The sequence below is a fragment of the Epinephelus fuscoguttatus genome, linkage group LG11, assembly GCF_011397635.1.
Source record: "Epinephelus fuscoguttatus linkage group LG11, E.fuscoguttatus.final_Chr_v1".
NCBI lineage: Eukaryota > Metazoa > Chordata > Actinopteri > Perciformes > Serranidae > Epinephelus > Epinephelus fuscoguttatus.
In genome coordinates this window covers 13,704,421-13,728,185 of record NC_064762.1, presented here as the reverse complement: position 1 = coordinate 13,728,185, position 23,765 = coordinate 13,704,421, and the positions used below count along the sequence as shown (strand labels likewise).

The 23,765-nt window shown below is 41.5% G+C and overlaps 2 protein-coding genes across 3 annotated transcripts in view; both read left to right on the top strand.

The window, feature by feature from the left end:
• The window catches only part of rps12 (ribosomal protein S12), a 434,687-nt gene that overhangs the window by 324,103 nt on the left and 86,819 nt on the right, over nucleotides 1-23,765 (top strand). The window lies entirely within an intron of this gene.
• On the top strand, nucleotides 5,846-17,188 carry ccm2 (CCM2 scaffold protein). Its single transcript, XM_049589176.1, has 10 exons — nucleotides 5,846-6,260; nucleotides 10,709-10,885; nucleotides 11,059-11,142; nucleotides 12,059-12,242; nucleotides 12,351-12,487; nucleotides 13,108-13,243; nucleotides 13,352-13,409; nucleotides 13,528-13,663; nucleotides 13,753-13,891; nucleotides 15,939-17,188. The coding sequence occupies exons 1-10, from the start codon at nucleotides 6,231-6,233 to the stop codon at nucleotides 16,232-16,234; spliced, it is 1,377 nt and encodes a 458-aa protein (XP_049445133.1). The 5' UTR covers nucleotides 5,846-6,230; the 3' UTR covers nucleotides 16,235-17,188.

Genomic DNA, 23,765 nt, shown 5'->3' with positions numbered 1-23,765 from the left:
CTGTTAATAACCTGGTGCTGAATAAATACATTTAAAAGGTGCTACCACTGTGGACTGCAGTCCACCTTTTTAGCTTTCTGATAGCATAGCCTTCCGGTTGACTGACAAACTCGCAGTCTCAAAAATGCTCGAGAGCTCGCACCTCAAATCCACACAGTTTACAGCAGAACTCAACTCTCAATGGTGCCATTTTGATTTTCCAACCTGCACAAAAAACAACTCTGTTCCTCTGTTCATATAATGTTTAATATACTGGTTTCAGCATACAGTATGTTTTTTGTTTTACTATGATTCAATCTGCACTAGGACTTTTATTTCTTTCTTTTCTCTGAGAGAATTAAACTGGCAGATGATAAAATGCATCTTCTTGGCAAATGCACAGGAGCACAAATGTACTTCTGCTACTGGAATTTGGGTTAAAAAAATATATAGAACGTGATTGCTGTGTTGTAAATTCCTGTCATCTATATGTCCTTAATCTGTGTGTATCTATTTTTGTTGTTATTGTAGAATTGGCTGTAATATTTTGTTTAAAAATGGATTTGATATTCCAATGAAGCGACTATGGTTGTCATATTAATTGCTGCTGATTTTTGAAATTGTTATCAAAGGTGTTGGGAAATATTGCTTTGTTTATATTCAATCAATTTCTAGATTGTGTTAGCTTGTTGGTGTATTTCACAAATCTATCAGGATACTCCCTAGACTATATGATTTACGCGGGGTATTCAAAGAGTTGGCACAATGTCAGTGAGCAAAATTTGCTACAGTCTGTAGCATCTTTACGAACGTGTACTCATACAACCCATGTTGTGATCGAGAACATATAAGGAATGGTTTCTTTGTTGTTGTTAAATATAAAATGTAAGTAAATTGTTTCATGGAATCCCCGTTCTTTAAAAAAGCAAAACTGATGTCCTATTTTTGGGAACAATATGAATATTATTAATAACATATGGTGCTAAAGTTCTTTTTGTATGTTTTGGTTTTTAGATGAAAAGAGAAATATTATGCTGAAAATGTAATGTTAAGCCTTACTGTAGATTCATATATCAGACTGTTCATCCCAGAAGAGAAAAATAAATATAGTATTTGAAAGTGCAATATATCGGTGCTGTATTCACATGCACGTCTCACATTTCAGCGGATGAAAGCAGCTGCAACATGTGGCCCACACACAGTGAATGTGTCCTTACATAATGCTTGTGATTGGTTCATTTAGCTAATTAAAGGCCTGCACACTCACACAGGTGTTTTCATTTACTTTGATTAGACCGTCACAGGTTGAAGTTGTGTGGCTGGGGATTACTGTATGTGGTGACACCAAAGTGATGCATGAATATAAATGATCAAGGAAAGTGAAGACAATGAGAGAGATGACAGTCAAGCTGAGAAAAGGCTAATCAGGCATGATAAGTGAAAACACCTGTGTGGTTTAACCGCCTGTGGAACAGCTTTTAACATGGGTGCACTAAATGAAATCATTTTGCACATCAGTGATTATTAAGTAATTTCTTTTGCACAGTGGAACAATAAGTAAAATATAGATGTTAAGATACTTTTTTCTCTACTTGCAAAAGCAGTTCTCAGGTCAGTGGACTTAACCAGAGGATGAGTATGTTGGCATTATACATCTCTATGAACCACAGATAAGTTACATTTGTACGTTATTATGTAGCGATTACATTAAAACTTTATGTTTTAACAAAGCTGTGGTTAATGTGTAGTTAGGTTTAGCCACAAAAACCACTGGTTATGGTTAAAATGCCAAACTGGTTTGGCTTAAAATGGAAAAGCAGCAATGTCTTGGTAAAACACAACAGCTTTTCGTACCACTATTCCCAGTGGAGAAAACCGTGACAGGTCACTACAAAACTAAAAAGCTGCTGAAAAACAGCGACTGGTTGCTACAAAACAGGTTTACTTGTTTGTTGGTCTCTAATAGTTGCCTGCTGCTTTGCAGGCATCTCATCTAGGTCAGTGGTTCCCAGCTGGTCAGGCTACAGTGTCAAGACTTTTCCTTAGTCATTAGTTCAAGGTCCCACAGTTTAATACATTCAGCGTCATATTTGCATTTGGCCATGTCGTTGAGCTAGTTTGCTGTCTCTCTGAAGTAGCTGTCGGTTACTCTACAGCAGAAAACAGCACTTCAAAATAAAACCTCTGTGCTGAAAATTAACTGTACTTAAAAAATATTGTGTGTTTCTTTTTTACAAACTTGACATGTTTGCGAGTCACTTGCAGCCCATTCAGAATGGGCCTGCAACCCACCAGTCGGGAACTACTGATCTAGGTGACAACCCCAAACCTAACCCTGGCATTTCGTTTAGGTGACGGACCATCCACCATCTGCTCCACCTCTCAATTACAAAGTCAGCTCATATACTACGTCACGCTAGAAACGATTTGATGAAACACACAAAGGTTTGCAGAAATGTACACTGCCAACATTTTCTTCTGGCGATTGGGCTGGTCTAGAGTCATGCTTTGATGGGTGAAATTTTAAAATCTACAATGTAACTCTATTTTTCTATACTGCACATAAAATATTATCATTACCTACATTGATGCTACATGTATTTCTATTTGCACCTGAGTTAATTACCATTACACATAACACATTCAGACCCAATATCTGTAGTTTAGCACTAAGTAATTACAATTTGCCTAAAAAAAAAATCACAATTCACATAAAGAGGGCATCAGCAATCAAAATGACGTTTCACAAATAACTGATACAACTCCCTTCACCTGCTTTATACACAGGTTTAGAAAATGAAGACCGATACATATGATTAAAATGTAAATACCACTGACAGTTACTGTATGTGTACAGAGCGTACCCGTCTTTTTGTGACTGGTCTCTTCATCGCTCTCGTATCCTCTTGCTGTATTTGTGCATGTTTTCTTTCTTTCTCCACTTGTCCCATCTGCCTCTCTTTGTTGCCGTCGTTCTCCTTTCTAGCAAAACAAGGAAAGTAAATGGTAACTGTAAACAGGGTATTAAGACATTGTTTTGATGGGGACTCAAAACTGTCTCTTACTAAGTGAAACACCTGCGTTTAACAGTCTCAATGTGCCAGTAGTATTTTTAGACTTCTAGTTAAACACAGGGCAAGACAGACTTATCTTAGCAGGAAGGCATTATATTTACACTTCAGAGATTTTTGTTCTTGCTTCTATTTTCCACAGGTTTAAATTAAAGGTTTAAGAGTTTTTTATACACTCAATTGATACATTTCTCCCAAATTTTGGTTGCAAATTCATTAAAGTACAATAGTGACTGAATCTCCTTTTCCAAGATAACCCATCCACCTCACAGGTGTGGCAGATCAAGATGCTGATTACACAGCATGATTACTACCCAGGTGTGCCTTGGGATGGTCACAATAAAAGGCCACTCTAAAATGTGCAGTTTGATAACACAACACAATGCAACAGATGTCCCCAGTTTTAAGAGAGAGTGCCACTGGCATGCTGACTGCAGGAATGTCCACCAGAGCTGTTGCCCGTGAACTGAATGTTCATCTCAGTACCATAAGCTATCTCCAAAGTCGTTTCCGTGAATATGGCAGTACATCCAACTGACCCAAGTTAAGATCATCTGAGACCAGCCACCCAAACAGCTGCAGTTGGTTTGAACAACCAAAGAGTTTCTGCACAATCTGTCAGACACTGTCTCAGAGAAGCTCATCTGCATGCTCGTCATCCTCACCAGGGGCTTGACCTGTCAGCAATTCCTCATCTTAACCGACGTGAGTGGGCAACTGCTCACCATCGATGGCGTCTGGCACTTTGAAGAAGTGTTCTTTTCACAGATGTTCCACTGCACCAGGCAGATGGCAGACAGCGTGTAGGGCGGTGTGTAGGCGGGTGGTTTGCTAATGCCAACGCTGTGTACAGAGTGCCCCATGGTGGCGGTGGGGTTATATGGTATGGACTTGCATAAACTATAAACAATGGCAGTTTAAATGCACAGAGATACTGTAACGAGATCCTGAGACCCATTGTCCTGCCATTAATCCGCCGCCGTGACCTCATGTTGCAGCATGTTACTGTTACATGGCCCCATGTTGTAAGGATCTGTGCACAATTCCTGGAAGTTTAAAATATCCCGGTTCTTACGGCCTGCATACTCAGCAGACATGTCACCCATTGTGCATGTTTGGGATGTTTTGGATCAGCATGTACAACACCGTGTTCCAAATCCTGCCAAAATCCAGCAACTTCACACAGCCTCTTTGTGGTATTTGTGACCAAAACAAATGCACTTCTGTAGCAATTTCTGTAGCAGTCATGTGAAATCCTGATTAATGTCCTTTTTTTCTTAAGATAAAACTGCACATTTTAGAGTAGCCTTTAACTGTGACCACCCCAAGACACACCTGTGCTGTAATCATGCTGTGTAATCAGAATCTTGATCTGCCACACCTGTCAGGTGGATGGATTATTTTAGGAGTGCCCGGAGAGAACCCACGCTGACATGGGGAGAACATGCAAACTCCGCACAGAAGGGTTCCCATGCCCGGGATCGAACCGGCAACCCTCTTGCTGTGAGGCGAGAGTGCTAACCACCACACCACCGTGCCGCCCCTGACACAAAGTTGCGACCACAATTTGAGAGCAATGTATCTACTGAGTGCATAAAAAAGTCTTAAATCTTTAACTTAACCCTGTGAAAAATTGGAGCAAAAACAAAAGTGCTACATCAAGGGTATGGCTTTAAAAAGAAAGGTGCCACTTGTACTTTTTCCTGATATTAAACATAAAAATTTTAGCTGTGAATAAAAGCCTATTGTTTATAGGGTTATTGAGTGATAAACAAAAAAACAAGTTGCCATAAAGTTGTTAAAAGTGGCAAAACAATTTGAGAATTTAGGGACTGTTCTTCACTTGTCAGAGAGGGGGGTTGCTGGGGTGTGACTTTTTTTTTTTTTTTGGTCTAGTTTTTCCCCAAAACTACAAATATTTTCCTTGAGCCTCCCTGAGTGACTTGGGGAAAATGCATGACCCTCCCTCCGCGAGAAATTAGTTGTTAGATTTTAAAAAAAAAAAAATTAAAAAACGTGCTCTTTAATGTTTGAACATTAAAAGCTGAAGACAAAAGTCTGATTTTTTTTAAATTCTTGTTATACATGCTGGTTAGTTAGTGCAGTTTATTTTTGACAAAATTTAAAATGAGACATTTAAAATAAAGTGTTTTATAAGAAATATTATTTTTTTTAAGCATAAATTTGGTTATGTTTTCCTCCGACAGAAATGTTCATCCCACACATTGCGTTAAAGGACTGTTGTAAATTTAAAAATCCAATGATAATTTCTGTATTTACAGTTCCAGGCTGTGATAAAGTGTGTAATTTTACACCAGATTTTTTTAAAAGAAAACACGACTTTTGTAGGTTTACATAGGTTTGGAGGGCATGTTTTCTTTAAAAATTGGCAGTAATATAAATAGAAAATACAGCCATTTAAATTTGTATGCCCCTCTCCAAGCCAAAGTAAATCATAAATTGCTCCCTAGTGCTAAACAAATTATTTGACATGCCTCCCCCATTTTGAACCACCCCTTCCCTCTCATAAGTAACGAACAGTCCCTTACATCAAAGAAATGTTACAGTGTAGTCACTGATGCACTGACCAACCCTTGTCTGTATTTATAGCTATAATACTTTGCTCTGAAATATGTCTCTGTTACCTAATACAGTTATATGTATTTTAATTATAGTTTTTATCATATTACCTGAAAAGCAGCCCATGAAGTGACAACTAAGTACCGTTTTAAAACTGCCTCTGCGGTGATATGGTGATACCACTATCATTAACAGTAGCAGCTGTTTTGGTTTGAGCAAAGCAAAGCATGCTGGACCAGCTCAACGCCCAAAATGGCGGCACGATTGAAAAGTTTTGCCTGTTTTATCCGAGTTTGTCTTCTTAACAGAGTATTTCTTTAGTCGTGTTAGCGGCAGTGAAGCGTACAGTTTTCACACGGGTGGCACGCCGACATTTTTTTCTAACGGTTGTGGAACGAGTCAAAAATCAGGATGGCGTTTTGCTATCAGCTCAAATTCGGGCATCACTTTGCCAATGCTAGGCTAGACTAAGCTAAGCTAGGCTAGCAAGCTAACTACTTTCAGATGAGTGCTGGTTAAAAAAAGCTTCGGTAGTTATGTCTTGTCTCACCTGGGTGTCCACGCTGAACTGAATATGAAGAAGAGGACCTTTAAATAGAAATGGAGGATGATGTGAAAAAAGTGAAAAAGGTAAGCCGGGCAGTTGACACAGCTAATGTTACTTTTTTTTTGCACAGCAAGTTGACTAGCTAGCTAGCATGCTAACTTACTAGCTTGTCAGACCGGGGTTAGCTTAGCCGTTAGCTGGCTAAGTTTAGCCGTTAAACATCAGCGGACAGGGGCAAAGCACGTACGTTAACACACTGACAGATTTACAGACGTTTTAATCAGCCAGTTTTACTTAAAATAAGAGAAATGTGTAACTTACTGAATAGATATTAATGCTAAATAGAGGTAACGGTAAGTTAGGCGCAACAGATTGAGCCTAGAAAGCGAGTAAAGTGTTATAAGTTAACTTTAAACGTTACCGGTATACGGTCAAAATAACTATGAGCTTATTGATGTTTTTATTTTTGATAGTTTTCATCGTACCAACTTCATCACTCTTTTCCCTGTTATGTGTGGTCCAGATGTGTTCAGATCCAGTGTGCTAAGTTAAACGTAACGTAATTAAAAGGAAAATGTCGGCCCTTGTTGTGTTGATTAAGCTAATGGTTTATCTGTTGTGGGATTTCAAACAGTGAGAACAAACCGCAATGACAGTGTTCTTTAAAACGTAATGAAAGCACAACCAGGTTTCCCAGAGTAATAACCCCCGTTGTTATGTGTAGGCGTGGGTCATGGAGGATCTGAGTGCTTACCATCAGCTGTCAAAGGCAGCGGTTATCAGTGTCAGTCATGCTAAAGGGAATCAGCACCCTTTGGTTGTGCTAACCATCCTGCTTTGTCTCACACATACACTACATACACATGCTACCCAAATGATCCCCTGTGATATGGAGACAGATCGGCATGTTCACACACACGGCTGACATTTCTTTTATCTTTGTGTGGTAGAACAGACACAGGAGACTCTGCAAAGGGAAACCAAAGGGCACCATATCTAGGCATGACATGACATGACACTGACAAGCTCTCACAACCTGAGAAGCATGATGAGAAGTGAAGTGTCTGAGGTTAACATCTTTGCTGCGATTGAGCTGGTTATTACATCATTTTTTCCAGGACAAAAACACTAATGGTGCTTCTGAGGTAATTCCACCTCCTCTTGATATGAAGGGAAATTTTGACGGAAATGAAATGATATCCTAGTGTTAGGAGGGTTTGTTGTGGCAAGGAAATGTTTTTGTCAGCAATGGTAACCAAACCAAACTCTGCACACTTTGATAAGGCATAACATTAAAACTTTCTTTCAAAAATACCTTTATTACTAATAAGAAGTTTCCTACTTATTGCCAGAAAATGGATAGATTTGAAGTAAATATATTTAATCACTTCGCTAGATGCTTTGTAGCTTTCTATAAAGATGGAAATTACTGTTTTCATCTTTATAAAACAGGTTATGACATCAGTTTACCACCTGTTAAGAGATGATGATCTCTATTTTTAATGATCAGTGTCACCGGTGCTTACAGTTCTTGTGTGTGTCACTAGGTGGTGATAATGAACAGCATTGGGCCCAGATGTCTTCTCTGTTTGAGTATTATAATTACACAGGTTTAGGTGAAAGCTCAGACCCCCTCATATGATGACATGATAGAGTGTTAATTTCATTTTGCGAACTGAACTCAATTAAAGAAAACTGTCAAAAGTATGTGGAGAAGTTTATCTGACAGCTTGACTCACACATGAGCTTGCTTTGAGTCCAGCTGGACGGGCAGTGTCTTTCAGACACGAACAAATGAAGAATAAAGAGCATCCTTATGTGACAGAAGTGCTGCAACTTAGATCTAGCAAGGCGGAGAAAGATCTTAGCATTTTACCTCATCAGTGTGGAAAATGTAGTCGTAGGCGGGGACAAATAGGAGTTAGATTTGGATAAGTATAGCGATACGAAAAAGGCGAAGGTTCGGTTGATACCCAGGTTTAAGAGTCACAGTCCAGTGGGAGTTCAGTACAGCAGGAAAAACAGAAAGCAAATGCATTCGGATATATTTATTTTAATTTATTTTAAACAGACAAAAGTGGCAAAAACAGACAAAATCCTGTAGCTGGGGACTTGGGTAGCATTTTCCCTCTGGAAACTTTATTAGACTGTTTTCATTATTTCAGAAAAAAACATTTTAAACACTTTTGTATTACACTGAACAAACACCCAAAATCCAACAGGTAATCATAGGCTGTAAAACTGTAAAGCACTTCTTATGCTATGAAATTGAAAATACCAAATAAATAGAGTAATAAAAAATCTTGTGCATTAGGAAGAATGTTCAATTAGTTCAATCTTGGCTACGTTTAAGCACACATCGTTCTTGTCTTATACTTAATCTCCTTTACTGACCGGGAAGGCGTAGGCGGGTCTTACAGCTCTGGCGTTCGCCATAGTGTGACTGACACACACCAGTCCCCTTGTTGTGCTAAACTCAGCGTATGTGTTAATGGCGTATGGCTAAAAGTTTCCGAGCGAAACTCAAGTCTGTGAACTTTGGTTAAATACGTGCATCAGTCTACATTCTGTGTGTTGTGCTTGAGGCAGTGTGCACTGAATCCTGATCCCCATACCATGACAATTCAGCACGAATACAGGAACTATAACAGCCTTATAGATCACTATTATTCTGTATGAACATTCTGAGTATTCCTGCATTGTTCTCAAGTGTGAGAAAGATGGAAAGTACACCTGCACTCATTGTCTCTGTTCTATCACAGCACAAGGAGACAGTACCTCATCCTCACTTAGGTTTCTTTGTAGACTCTCGCCAAAACAGACACTTGTTCATCTTGAGGCCATTCACTGGGGTCAACCACAGTAGCTTCCGTCTCACATTTCACAAGGACAAGCCATAAAATGTTAATGCACTTGTCTTCAAGAGCTGCGTACTATTAAATAATGCACTGGTCATTAGTCGTGCGCTTCTATGGAGTCATGCAGGAACCAAAATATAGGTGTGATGTGAGAGTCAGATACACCTTTGTGACCATTTGCTGCATTCACTGTTGATTACTAAAGTAACCCTTTTGTTTTTCTGTTGTAGATATCGCTAGGAAACCTATTTTTTTCTGGATTTTTATGCTTATAATTGTGACATTGGCCTTTTCATGAGGTGGCTGAAAAAGAAAATAAATTGTATTGAACTACATCACATCATCTGCACTTAAATCTGCAGTATAAACAGCCCTGCAGACGTGAGGTCTGTGGTTAGCATAATAGAATACACTACATCGGTATTTCTGTGGCTTTGCAGTGATGTGTGTGGACCTTCATTTGCAGAGCTGAGTCCTGAGTGAGTGATTCAAGACAGTAAATCATTACATCACAATAAAATATGAAGATCTGGAGCAAAACTGATTATCACCAGACACGCTCTCTTTTGTCTGTCTTCAATCTGTGAAGCAGTTTTCAAAACAACATGAAAAAGCCACATTTTTTTTAAGAGTTTCAATATTCAAAGCATGAGCGCATGTGCCATCACAGGAAGTTGTGGCTAGTCCCCTTCCTGTTCTTGCGCCTGAATGCAGAGACAGAGACACTTCCCTTCCTCTGTGAGGGGGGTCACACCCCTCGCTGTGTTTGATCCTGTGCGTCTGTCACCAGTTGGCAGCTGTCACTGTGTGTGAGCGGACGCAACAGGTGACTAGTTTACACAGTGCGAGCGTAGCAGCATCAGTCACAAGGCAGTGTGCTTGCCGTAAGTAGGCGACTCTTCTTGCGAGAGGGTTCATGGAGAACGAGGTAGGCTTTTTAAAAAAATGCTTTGAAAATAGAAACGTACTTGAAATGTTGTGCACAGCCTTGACGTCATTGACGAAATGTATCAAGGTTTTGATTAGCATACTTGACTGAGGACTTAACAGTGCTATAGTTTTGACTTTTACCAGGTGATACAAGAGCTAAAGAACGATACAGTTCTCTCTTGTGACACATCTGTGGTGGTTGTTTTGAGGTCAATGTTGAGATGTGGTTCTCCTTCATGCTTTATACTGACTTCCATTGCAAACCCCTCCAGTATTGCAAAATGCAGTTTCCTTTTGCAAATGCTGTTGTTGACATTTGAGCAACACGTATTGAGTAACACGGAGGGCTTTGCATCTGCTGTATTACTCTGCAGAAACTAGCACCATCAGGGGAAGCAGGGTCAGCAGAAATTACAAGGCATACTGTACTACAGTCAACAGTTTGATATAGTTTCTGCTTGGTTTTTGAGGGGGAACATTTAACTTGTAGCTGGGTTTGCTTTACTGTGTTGCCAGCCCTTTGCAGCTACCTCAGATGTATGAAGTGGATGTGAATAAGCCCTGTAATTATTCGTGATATACTGCTTCATAGAAACAGATGATGCCAGTGGTTTATAATTTAAAGAGTATGAAATGCTACATATCCACACAGATTGAGTTTCATCTCTTACTGCATTTCGTAAGGCGGCTTGACAGTCTTCTGATTTCTCTCAACCCCTGCTCTCTTTGTCTTCATTCACTAGCCTGGTATCGTGTCTCCATTCAAGCGAGTCTTCCTGAAAGGAGAGAAGGGGAGAGACAAGAAGGCCCAGGAGAAGGCCACTGAGCGCAGGGCGCTCCACACCTTCTCGCTCTCTCAGCCTGACCACCGCATCGACCCTGACATCCTGCTTAATGACTACATTGAGAAGGAAGTCAAAGTGAGTGTGACTAACAGAGATGTAAAGTCCCTTCTCATGTGCTAAAAATGCTTTAGCACTATTTACGATAACGATAACGCTATATTACGTTCCGGTATGGGTTTTTTTTGTTGTTTTTTTTACTCGTGTGAATGTACATCTCTGAGTAAAAAGTTTGCGCATGTCCTTTCCAGTACTTGGGGCAGCTGACATCAGTTCCAGGATACTTGAACCCATCAAGTCGCACAGAAGTGCTGCAGCTCATCGATAATGCAAGGGTACGTAACTGATGTAACATGATCCATCAGTTGGTAGAACTCTCTTTCTTCTGCTTTTCCTACTTATACTTATTCTAATTTCTCTTACCTGTGTTACTGTTTATAAATCTTTGGTTTTAATTTGTTGCCTCGTGTTGGAGATACAGGCTGTAGAGATGTCTGCCTTCTCTGCTCAAAGCTAAAAAAAAAAACCCATACATTTGGAAAAACTCAACTGCAATGTCTTTTTGTAGAAATCATGACTCAGTTACTAAAGATAAGTCACAGACCTTGTTGTGAGCAGTTTCATGTAGGAACTATTGTCTTTCTATGACACCACACCCACCAACCGTATCACCACACAGAAGGAAGTCTGTATCTACTCATGGACGAGAGGCTCAGCAAGGTGTAAACATTAGTGGTGTCCTCCTTGGCTGAGTTGTAACGTTAGCTAGCTCAGTGGTGCTAGGTGAGCTAGCAGTAAATGCACGCGTCCTTCTGCACAGTTGTATGTTTGGTGGGTGTAGTTTTATAGAAAGAAAATAGTTCCTCCATGAAACGGCTCACAACAAGGTCTGTGGACTATCTTGAGTAGCCTTGAGGTTTTTTTTTTTTTTAAACATAATTTTTTTGCTCCTTCAAGCACCACATACTGAGTGCCATCTAGTTCCATTATATTCAAGAGAGGGCAGACAGCCCATTATTCCAGTACTTGGCAACTCACACCAAAATAATCTGGACTGATAAATAGCATTACAAGTAGGAGGAAAAATGTGTGCTTTTGAATTTGGGGTGAACTGCCCCTACAGTTTATAAAGGCTTTAATGCTTCTGCTTATTCATGGTGAATTCTAATAATATAGTTGTCAGATATGGTATTTATAATTCATATCATACAAGGGATGATTACCAACATTGTATGCCTCTGTGATTCTCAGAAGTCCCATCAGTTGGCAGGCCAGCTGACAACAGAGCAGGATGCAGTTGTGAGCTTGTCAGCGTACAACATAAAGCTTGTACGGCGCGATGGGGAGGACATCATCCTGAGGGTGCCCATCCATGATATCGCTGCTGTCTCCTACATCAGGGACGACTCTTTGCACCTTGTGGTGATCAAAACAGGTAAAAGAAAAACATTTAAAATTGTCCAAAGCAGTGTTTGCTAAATTGGCAGAAGTTCGGCATTTGAATAATCTCATTTGACTGTGTGTATCTTTCTCTGTTATTCAGCCCAGGAGTCGGGAGGTTCTCCTTGCCCTAGCTCGTGTCCCGATCTCAACAAGTCTCAGACCCTGAGCTCCTTGTCAGAGAGCGGAGCTGTGCTGGTGGAAGTCTGCTGCCTGCTTGTGCTGGCTGTGGATAACAAGGTATTACTTTGCATCTGCGACTATGTTTCCAGTATCCATGTTTGGAGCAGCTAAATGGAAATCTGTAGAGTTTGTTTCTTACGTGAAGTTTCTGAGTGGGACCCCATTTTGTTTATCAACACACATGCACTTGTGGGTGACACGAAACACAGTCTTACCAATGGTGCACAATATTACACTGATAAACAGGTGACAGTAACATGGCAAGATAGGCTGCAGTACACCAACAAAGACAGGGAAGAAGAGGACTACAAGGGAGTAACACTGAATATAAACAGGACTTTTTTATACAAGAAAACTCCACTGGGGCCCTTTAGTGTCTCCAGCAATTCTAATAAAAAATATTCTTTTGCCACTACAGTGAGGATGATATTGACTTCTAGTTGCCAGCAAGTTGCCAGGGTAATGAAACAAACTCGGAACTAACCACAGTCTGAAGAGTGCTGTGTGTACAAAGAGCACAAATGGTCGATTTCATAACGCACTTCAGTCTGCAGTCTCAAACAGGGATGTGTGTGTGTGTGAGATGTCAAGATAATGCTGACAACTTACTTTTTAGTCCAGTCCTGAATTAGTCTCCGCAGAAATGTGTATTAATAGCTAACTTTGTTGTCTTTCAGGCAGCAGCAGAGGAGCTGTGTCTCCTGCTCAGCCAGGTCTTTCAGATCGTTTACACAGAATCAACCATTGACTTCTTGGACAGAGCCATTTTTGATGGAGCAACTACGCCAACCAGACACCTCTCTCTGTACAGTGGTAAGGGAAAAACAGACTGCATGGGAGTTTAGAGAGTTTAACCCTCTTCTCAAGCTACTTTAGTTTCACAAGTCAAGTATAAAGCTGTCGAAATGTACATTTTTGCAGATGATTCTTCAAGCAAAGTGGATGTTAAGGAGGCCTTTGATGCAGAGGCCAGCACATTGTAAGTACACAGTTTGAGTCCTACCTCGATGCTTCTGTTCTCAGTGATTCATTAAGATTTTGACACATCTCTGAAAGTGTTTTGCTCATCAGTTACAAGCGGTGCATTATTCTTTCAGTCCTTTCCCGGGTTCTATGGAGGCAGAAGGAAACTCTCCGTCAGCATCCACCCCAGCAACCCCTCAGACGAAGACCGCGAGTGAAGGAGAGCTCAGCACCACTGCTGCAGAGCTGCTGCAGGACTACATGACCACAGTATGATCATGCCACCCTCTCTTTCTTTGTCCCTCAAGCTACATTAATTATTGTTTTGCCTATTCATTATCTTTTCCCTCCCCTTCTAGCTGAGGACAAAACTGTCATCACAGGAGATCCAGCAGTTTGCCACCCTGCTCCATGAGTATCGTAATGGTGCTTCCATCCATGAGTTCTGCATTAACCTGCGACAGCTCTACGGGGACAGCAGGAAGTTCCTTCTACTTGGTACAACCACACTACTACCCTTAAATTGAGAAACTCTCTCTTAATGATTTCTCTTAATTTTTTGTTAAGAAAAAATAAGAGAAGTCAACTCCAGATGTACAAAATGTTTTTACCATCCAAATCTGGTGGCTGTGGCTTAGAAGGTAGAGTGGGTTCAATCCCTGGCTCCTCTGGGCTGCATGTCGAAGTATCCTTGAGCAAGATCCTGAACCCCAAATTGCTCCCGATGGCTGTTCTATCAGTGTGTGAGTGTGTCAGCAGGTGGCACCTTGTATGGTAGCCTTGGCAACGAGTGTGTGATTGTGTGTGTGAATGTGACTGAGTGCATCTACCAAATCTGCTCTTACCCAGGTGTGTTGAATGATGAATCCACTTGATCATAGATTAGAGCTACGTGGCCTGTTAGCATAGGTAACGCCCCCTAAACACTGTACAAAGGCAGGTGTTGTGCCATGTGCAAATACTCTGGCACACGCCCAAGGATTGGAGAGATGCCACCAAAAAAAAAGGCTGAAAGAAGAAGAACTCAAAGTATTTGTGATTATCCTGATAGTCATTACTGGTATTACAGGAAAATCAAAAACCCAGCAATGGCAAAACATTTGTGATGCTGTAAATGCTGCATCTAAAAGCAGTTCGTAATCCATTCAGATGCTAAGAGCATGCATGATTCAAGGGTTTTATAGTCTTAATTGGAATCAGAGAACAAACAGCAATTTTTTAGCCCACATATTTAATAACACAAGTGTTGTAATAATTTTAAAACAAAATCAGAATTAGATTTTTGCTTTTTTCATATTCTTCACATTTTTTCCCCTTAAAAAGTATTTAAATGTTTTAAATACACATTTACTGATAAAAGGCTTTAAAAAGCATCAAACTGTCTTAAATTCAAATTGGATGGGTCTTATATGGTTTTTAGTCACATCACTGTGAGAATTTCAGGTGACGGTGCTACAGAAAACATAATTTTAACACCACAGCCAGGAAGGTAAGAGGGAAATTAACAACTGTATGTGTGTAATGCTCTTATTTTCACCCTCCTCTACACATTTAGATCAGGCAATGAGTCTGTGTCAATAAACTACAGCCTTGCTAGCCAGCCTGCTCATTAGGTTATTTAGCAGTTAGCACAGAGAGTGCTGACTAAACATTTTTGTTTAGTCACAAAAAAGGCTATACATAGGATTTATATCTCGTTATCTACAGGGGCAGATGAGTAGGCACTGTTCGTCAACTCATATGACATATATATGACTATGACGGCAGCGATAGTTGTACATTTCCACAGCAACGAGTAAAACAGTCTTGATGGCTGTCTGTCAGCTGCTTACACTCTTTGCCCTCGTAGACTTTACGTGACGACAGTAAAGACGTCACACTCTGTACAACTGAAATTTCTCAAGGGCTCAGTCCGCAAGTCCAGAGGGTGGACATTTTGAGTCCGCCTCTGACTTGACCGCAACTTGTTGTCACCGCCGCCTCCTGCTGCCGCCTGCTCTCGTCCACTTTCCAGGTGAGGCGCAGTTCATGTCAAACGAGCCTCCTCGTGGTAACTAATCACCCACTCTGGGTCTGTCCCCCTCTCACACACTGGCCCACGCTGGCGGACTCACTCCCTCATTTGACAACGTGGGGGAAAAAAGAAAAACGCCCGCAAGTTTACAGGTCGCAAAGGAGCGAGTAGTTGTAAAATATACTCGCACTGACTTAAAAAATGGTTGCAGACTGGAGCCCTGTATATTTCACTTTTTAATGATGTATTTCCATGGCAAGTTTGGTATTAAATTCCATTTAAAGTGGTATTAAAAAGGTCTAAATTTAAACTGTTTATATCTTATACTCCTGGTAACAGTGCTCTCAACCACTCATAAAATTTTCTCTTACCTAAGAAAAGAGCAGATACAAGAAAACAATGGTAAATCCCAGAAATCAATGGGTAAAAACAAAAGAAGAAAAAATTGTTGATGTGAACAAAATTGTCTGTCTAAAAAGATGACGTCTTGTTAGACACAATGACCACATACAATATGATGTGCCCCTGCAGGCCTGCGTCCCTTCATACCAGAGAAGGACAGCCAGCACTTTGAGAATTTCCTCGAGACCATTGGTGTGAAGGACGGCCGAGGCATCATCACAGACAGCTTCGGTCGCTACCGGCGCACAGCCAGCTCCGCCTCCGATTCCACCACCAACGGCAACGGAGCAGTCGGAGGCAGCACCGCGTCAGACGAAGGCCAGGATGCCTCAGAGGGAGACGAATGGGATCGCATGATCACGGACATCAGTAATGACATCGAAGCTCTGGGCTGCAGCATGGACCAGGAGGGAGTGATGCCCTGACACGGCGGACAAAGGGAGGTATTTTTCCCTCAGAGCTGACGACACATAATGAACAGTAGGCATCAGCTGGACGGATCAGATGAAGGTGGTCCTGAGCACTGACCTACGATTTCGGTTAATTGTATTTTCCTCTGATTATCAAGAGGACGCTCCATAGTCCCTACGCACTCAAGGAAAACCTCAACCTATTACCACAAAAACATGAAGTCAACAATTGCACTTAAGCAGACCCTGAAGATGACATGCGGTGTTGGCTATTTTTGCATCTCAGAGGGATTCGTAGCCTCTGATATATTTTTTAAAGTTTGATTTTGTACTCGTTTATTGGCAGTATCTGCCACGGCTGTCAGCAATGTAGCGGAAGAGAATATTCCAGTCTGTTTTGAATACCCTCAAAGACTCTGGAGCGTCAACCAGAGGACTGTGTACATGTTTAAGAAGGTTAAGACTGAGGCTGTACTTGTTTGTGCTTTTCTGTCATTATAGGTCAATCAGCTTCATCCACCAGGTTTTCCTCATTTATTTCACATTTCGTGTGTCGCTGTGAGAGTGTAACATTTTGCTTTATATATAATTTTGTTTTCTAGTAAGATTCGTGTACCACTTTGTTTTACACTATCATTTTTTTGTTATCAGTGTTTACTCATTTATATATTTTTGCCTTACTCAAACTGACCAAGGAAATGCTGTAAAAACAAAACTTCTCATTCAGTTGCAGCAACTGAGTGGGGACTGTGTTTGACAAAGCCAGTTAGGTTATGGCTGATGTAAATTTATGGTTTTTGTTCCTCTCCTGCAGGTCATCTTGTTATGTCTTGTGACATCACATTTATCTGTCATTGTGCCTTTACACTGCAGTACTGCTGCCAGCTGTCTGTCACACACAGACAGGTAATTATGAACTGTAACTACAGTTGTTGAGCAAATCATGGTTATTAAATAACAGCTACTTTACACTGAGTGTCTGTTTCTGTTGTAGAAGTACAAGCATTATTATCCTTTACACCTGTCTGCTGCATTAAGAGCAGTTTGAAGTGAGACTTACCGCCTCATTTAAAGGAGCAGGGAGAGGGATTTAGTGCCATCTAGTGGTGAGGATTACAGATTGCAACCAGCTCAAAATTTTCCAGGTTAAGCCTAGTTCACATTATACGATTTTCACCCTGATTTTGTGTCGCGGAGACTATCGTAATCTTTTGAGTGTTCATACCTGGTGACGTGTGTTTGTGTCAGCGGGAGTCTCGCCAACTGCGTTACGACCTGTGTGTGCACACCACAAGATTTCTCCACCGAGCCCTTGCCGACAGAGCCCCAGATAGCGCGATGACGTCACCAAACTTGGAGACGACACATCGCAAAGGCATAGATATTCTTCCCAGTGTTCAGTCAGATCTGCCTCCAGGGCCTGGGTCCAAACACAACGCGCTCCCCGTGGTCCTGTGGACGCTGCCAATGTTGTTGTTGCTTGTCGGCTTTCAGTGTTGCCAGATCTGGGAGAGAAACAAGCAACCAGGGCTATGGAAACAAGCCCAAAAGAAGCGACTATCATGCGTTTAAATAACTTAGTAGACGGATATATATATACAGTATATATATGTGTATATATATATATAGAGGAAGGCGATGTTTAGAGAGCAAGCCCAAATAAGCAACTCCACTTTAGAAACAAGCCCAAAGTCGCGGCTTAAGCGGACTTGGCAACCCTGTGGCTTGTCCTCCTCACATTTCTTCCGTCCTCCTGTGTGCTGACGTGGGACGTATCCCGCCTCTCATTGGCTGATGCTCTTTGTCAGTCGTGTCACACTTCTCCAGTTTTCTAGCATGCCAGATGTCCAGTCCCAGTCACAGACGAGGGGGCAACTTGCTCGTAGGCTTGTTCACACATGAGGACTCTTCATGGCAGACTATCTGCCGACTCCCCTTCAACCCAAGGTGGCTCTCAAGATCCTCTGCGATGTCAAAAACGCGGTGAAAACAGTGTAACGTGAACTAAGCTTTACCACCTCATTTAAAGGAGCAGTGAGAAGGATTTAGTGCCATCTAGTGGTGAGGATTACAGATTGCAACCAGCGGAAACTTTTCCAGGTTAGGATTCTTTAAGGAGCCGTACACATGCTGCATATTTAACCGCCTGAAAAACGTGAGGTCAGGTGCTGGGCACTACTCTCGTGTCTTTTCTGTGCCAGCTGTTAATCATAGCCTCTTTACCTGAAATCCTGAGTGCAGAGCTGATCTTCCAGGTGCTGTTTGTGAGACAGATGTTAAGCTTTGGCAGCTCTGCACTAAAATGATCAACTTCTCTGTATTCATCACAGACAGATATTTACGTAAGAGGGGAAAGATATCTGCGCATGACGTAGATGTTTTTCAGAAGTTAAACTCTGTTTATCTCGTGGCAGAGCCGTCGCTCCTTGAAAAATAGGCGCTCAGGAACGTGCGCACTGCTACAGCTTCACTGGCGTTTTAGTCCACCTGTCGCACGTCCATATTGAAAACAATGGGGTAAAATATTGAGCAGAACTTGATCTGAGATTTGAGTTGGCTTCTAATTTTTACAGCTGAGAGGTGCTTATGGAGTAGTGATGGCTCACTAGCACAAGAATAAATAACTGGATTGCATGTTGATGGAAAAAGTGGATTTATATGTATGTGATACACATAATGATGCGTCTCCTGTTTATCTCTACAATCTGGATTCAATTTATGACCTCACCATCTGTGTTGCCAATTTCCCCTGTGTCTAAAATGTTTGTACGCATGGGTCAGAGTTTCCATACACGTGCGTTCATTGTCCTGTGAAGTTTGTTTTTATAGATCACACCTTTTGCGTGGGACGTGGTGTACGCCTCTTTTAGGCCTCATTTTGCACGTTTGCAACGTCCCTCTGAATTCCAAGCACGTTTGTACGTTTAATTTGATTTTAATACACCAAAATTGACATGCGGTGCAGGTTTCTGTAATGTGATTGTGATCCTCTCTGACTGGTCATTTGCTTGGATGCACTTAAGCTGCTGTGGAACTTCAGTCTGAGTTTCATCAAAGCAATCACGCTCAAAGTTAGGGATTAGTTTTGTGAGTCTGAGGGACGAGAAACTGGCAGGACAGTTGGAGCTGAGCACATTCCAGTCTGCAAAGCCACTCAGCGGGCTTTTAAACATTTCCTCCACAGATCTACTTTTATATGATTTTCCTCCGTTAGTTTAAAAGCACAGAACCGCACCGTGCTGCGACATGCTTGTTGTGGGAAAGGAGCAGAGGTGTGGGAGTGCGCACACACACTGGAACACTACACCTGGGTTCAGATAGCCACTTTGGCTCGAGACGCCGTCTGCCTCCAACAAAAGGAGGAGACAATCAAGAAGCCGATGATCTCACCGGAGCGAGCGCAGATTCTTCCTCATCACACAAGCGAAGTATTCTTGGTTGGTTTGCGACAACGTTGCGTCATTGTTTTGCTACAGGAGGGGAGTAAATGATTGTTTTCGACATGGTCTCAGTGTAATTGAACCGTGTCTGCTTTCTCACAGTACTTGGCCGACTTCTAATTGGCCTCCTGCAAATTCTCCTCTTAATCCAGTTGTAGACAGAACAGAATGACTCACTGTAGCTCCTCATTCAAAGAAAGTAATTATTAAATAGATCAGTTGGTTTAATTAAGTCATTAAAAGATCCCATGCTGCTCTTGAGGAAGATAAAGTGCCTCCCTTCACCTTGCATGATCATGCGTCATGGAGAAGAGTAAGATGGGTGTTTGTTTTTACCTGTTTCACTTGAACAATCAAGACTGAAAACTTGAGATTTTTTGGTTTACAGTCCCCTCATGAACACGTCTCTAGCTAAAAAAATCTCTTTAATAGAGGCACTGTTCCCTACCTGCCCAGCACCGAACAACGAAGCCTGCAACTAGCCCATCATATCCATCCCCAAGCCAAACCTTCCACAGCAGAAAGCCTAATCCAAAATGAAACGGAATATGCAAGCAAGGTGCTTTTCTCCCAATTAAATTAATATCCCACATAGAAAGCTGTGGGATAATAGCTATATTTAGCTCCTGGACGTGTTTAATATTTGTCCAGGAGCTGATCCAAGTGTTCCACTGACCTTATAAATCTATTTTCCAACGACCAGCACAGTCGGAATCAGTGTGTCGACGCTCCGGGGGTTTAATTGCGCCTCTTCAGCTGTGCCTTGTTTCTCCAACAAAAACAGTCTGATTCTCATTTCCACACCATTAAATATGAAGTGCTGCTGGTTAAGTGTTCTCCAGTAAATCACTGATGGAGTGGTCAAAGTTGAAGCTTTGCAAAGTGCCTCAAATTAGGGGATAGGAAATGTTGTCATCACTGAAAATACTCCCTTTGTTTGTGGGCCGTGGTGTGCTGCTCTTTAAACGTCTCATCCTTACAGTAAATCCTCGCCGAGATGGGACGTACCGAGACACTCCTACACAAAGCCTCGGCGTGAAGACGCAGTCTGGGATTCTTGCCAGTCTCACCCCGCGGTTCACCTTGCTGAGGTTTCTGTCAGTCATTCATGTCTGTGTTTGCAGCCCAGTCGTGGTGAGAACTGCATCTGTGTGGTGTTACATCTGTTATATTCCTGGAACAGGACGGCGGCAGCATTCCCAGACAAGAACAACAGGGGGGGAAAAAAGCCCTTGGTAAACAAAAGGTACAGATAGAAAATAACTGACTGCATCCTCATTTAAGATAGACTGAAATCTACCTGGAGAATACGCCATGATTTCCCTTCAGATCTCAATTTTGTTGTGATTTTTCCACCCTAAACCAACTGCCTGATTTTGCATCAGCACTGTGGCTTTGATACAGTGTCTGGTCTTCATGCTCCAGCAGCAGAGATGCTGCCTGATTTTATGCCCGTCAAGTCATTTTGTCATGCAAATGAGACGGTTTAGGCATGAAATTAATAAAATGGCAAACTCCAGGGACAGCTGTTGGGCAGAGCTGGAATTTAAATGAGCACAAAGTACTTCTTGTTTGTTCTTTTCTCTGGAACAAACTGTTTCTTGGATTCAAAACAGAATTTATTTCATTATATCAGATTTTGGTAGCATGGGGAAAAAAAAGGAAATTAAACAATCTTGATTACTAGCCAGCTTGTTAGGAAAAAAGTATGTGATAGCCCCCCGTTTGGCTGCCCTTCAGTCAAAAGGAGTTGTGGCTTTCAGCAGCGATAAGCCCACATAAAGCTGGAGCTCATGCATGAAAATCTCCGGCTCAGCAAAGTCATTCATGACATGCCACTTCAGGCCCTCCAGATGGAGAGGGTTGCAGGGATCAGCGAGCGGGTTACCCCGACTGTCACATGCGAAATCTCATGACCCCTGTGCTCATGTCTTCACACATATTTGTGTAAACAACCCCGGCGCCCACAGGTTCAGGAGCCCGGGTCATCCCCCGACTGTTTACACAAGTTCTAGCGCAGCGTGCACAGATGAAAGCTGTTAGCAGGACAAAAGCACGAGGGCAAAAATGACAGTGGGGCTCATTCTGAAGAACGGAGGTGGCAGATTGATGCCATTTATCAAAGGTTAAAAGACTACTTCACCCAGAAAATGATCATTTGTACGTCAGTTACATTGTTACGTTGAAATCGTGAGGAAAACTTTTTCTCACATGCCTCCACAGTGGACAAAGAAAAACCAAACTCTCACACAACACGTGCTGTACTGTAATCAAGGTTTAATTTATGTAGTCCAGAGGTAGGCAACCTGCAGGCTTTAGACCCTCTCCATTGGTTCACGGTGGCTTTGACGTAAAATCCTAAGGAATAAATAATGGTTATTTTTGAACACTCAGATTTTCATTTGTAGTTGTTAATCGGCCTGAAGTGATTACTGCACTCTACACCTGTAAAAATGTGTAGCCTATACATCAAATTAAAAATGTTTTAACGTTTCATCAACTGAAATGTCGTATATCATACGTCTACGACCTGGTGCCTTTTCCTCTACATTTTGCTGAACTTAAGTAGCGGTGGCTAGCCTGGAGTCTCCTTAACAAGGCTAGCTATGGATTCCAAATCCAAAAAAGGAAAATAGATGATTTAATACAGTGTGGACATATTCATTTGCTTGGACCACCAATGCTGCAAAGTTAAAGTACTATGTAACTATAACTATCTTTGAATAATAAAGGTTACCGACCCCTGATCTAGTCGTATGTTCAGCACTTCCCAAACACATGCATTTCTATTAAAACACTTACTAATCACTACTCGTCCATGCATGAGACTCTATATGAGGAAGTGTTTTGATTAGTAAGGTTTCGGAGAAATGCTGAAATGTACCCATTAAATATGAAGTTACAACCAGCAGCTAGTTAGCTTAGCTCAGCACAAGGGTGCTCAAAGTTTTGATGACTGAGCGTCAATTGAAGAAGCCAGCACAGGAAAAGTGCACTTGCAAGTTGTGTATTGAAATCGCTAACTTAAGCTAACAGCACTAGCATTGATGACAGGATGTAACTTCCATGACACTCGTACGGTGCTACTAGTCGCCATGCAACCAGCAGCTTCCTACAAGTTGTCATCCCTAACTTTAAAGATGCCTGTTAGCGGCACGCAGTTTGATGTCGTCTCCTACTAGTGTATTAAATATAAGTTTCTTAAACTGTAAGTATTGAAATTGACCACAAATGATTAAAATATTATGAATGCATGTCATGACATGCTCAGGGGCCGCACATAATGTTTCAGAGGGCCGCCGTCAACCTACCAGCACCTCTAAAGCTCACGAAGCTCACTAGTCTCACAAAGACTAGTCATCCAGGACCCCCAATAAAATGTTTAAAGGTACAAGTTCAAAAGAAATGTTGAGAGGTCCAAGCCAGCCTTAGGTATCACTCCACACACCTGCAACGTCCTCTTCCTCATTGCAGAATCCACTCAGTGATTATTTCTCAATGTTAAACATTTTAATATGTGTATAAAAAAATGACTATTTGCCACTTATTAGATCATCATACACCAGATTGATTCTTCATACAGTCATAATTAAGGTGTTAATTGCCAAGCTTCCAAGATGTTGGTTGGCAGACTTCATTATCTTCCAAGCCAAGCTAGCTGCTGCCCTGTGTTTGCAGTCGTTGAGCTGAGCTAAGCTAACCAGCTGCTTCAGAATTAACAGGCATGTGTCTGCTAATACAAGAAATCCTAAACCAACAGTCGTTAAAATAATTAAAGAGCAGGTATGATGCTGGGGATGTAGCAGAATATGCCCTCAACACTTAAAAGCTTCAGAGTATCTTTAGGTGTTTAAATAGCCCACTGTGACGTATGCTCTATGTCTCATCTCCCAGATCTTTCTATGGCTCAGTGAGCACTTTAAAACACAGTGTACTGATGAAAGACTCCTTTCTTGTGACAAGCCTGACCACCAGAAAACACAGGAGTGAGATTTTGTTGTGATGACAGCAAATTAGAGACTGGAAAAGCGATGCATCTAACTTCCTCGTGGATTATTTTCTTCCAGTGCATTTGTGAAAACGTACTACTGCTAACAATGACCCAT

What these genes read in the sequence shown, in the direction of transcription:
- ccm2 (XM_049589176.1), top strand. Translation starts at nt 6,231, where the DNA reads ATGGAGGATGATGTGAAAAAAGTGAAAAAG. An exon ending in ACACCTCTCTCTGTACAGTG is followed by an intron (nt 13,244 to 13,351) that starts GTAAGGGAAAAA and finishes ACATTTTTGCAG; the next exon opens with ATGATTCTTCAAGCAAAGTG. An exon ending in GATGCAGAGGCCAGCACATT is followed by an intron (nt 13,410 to 13,527) that starts GTAAGTACACAG and finishes TTATTCTTTCAG; the next exon opens with TCCTTTCCCGGGTTCTATGG.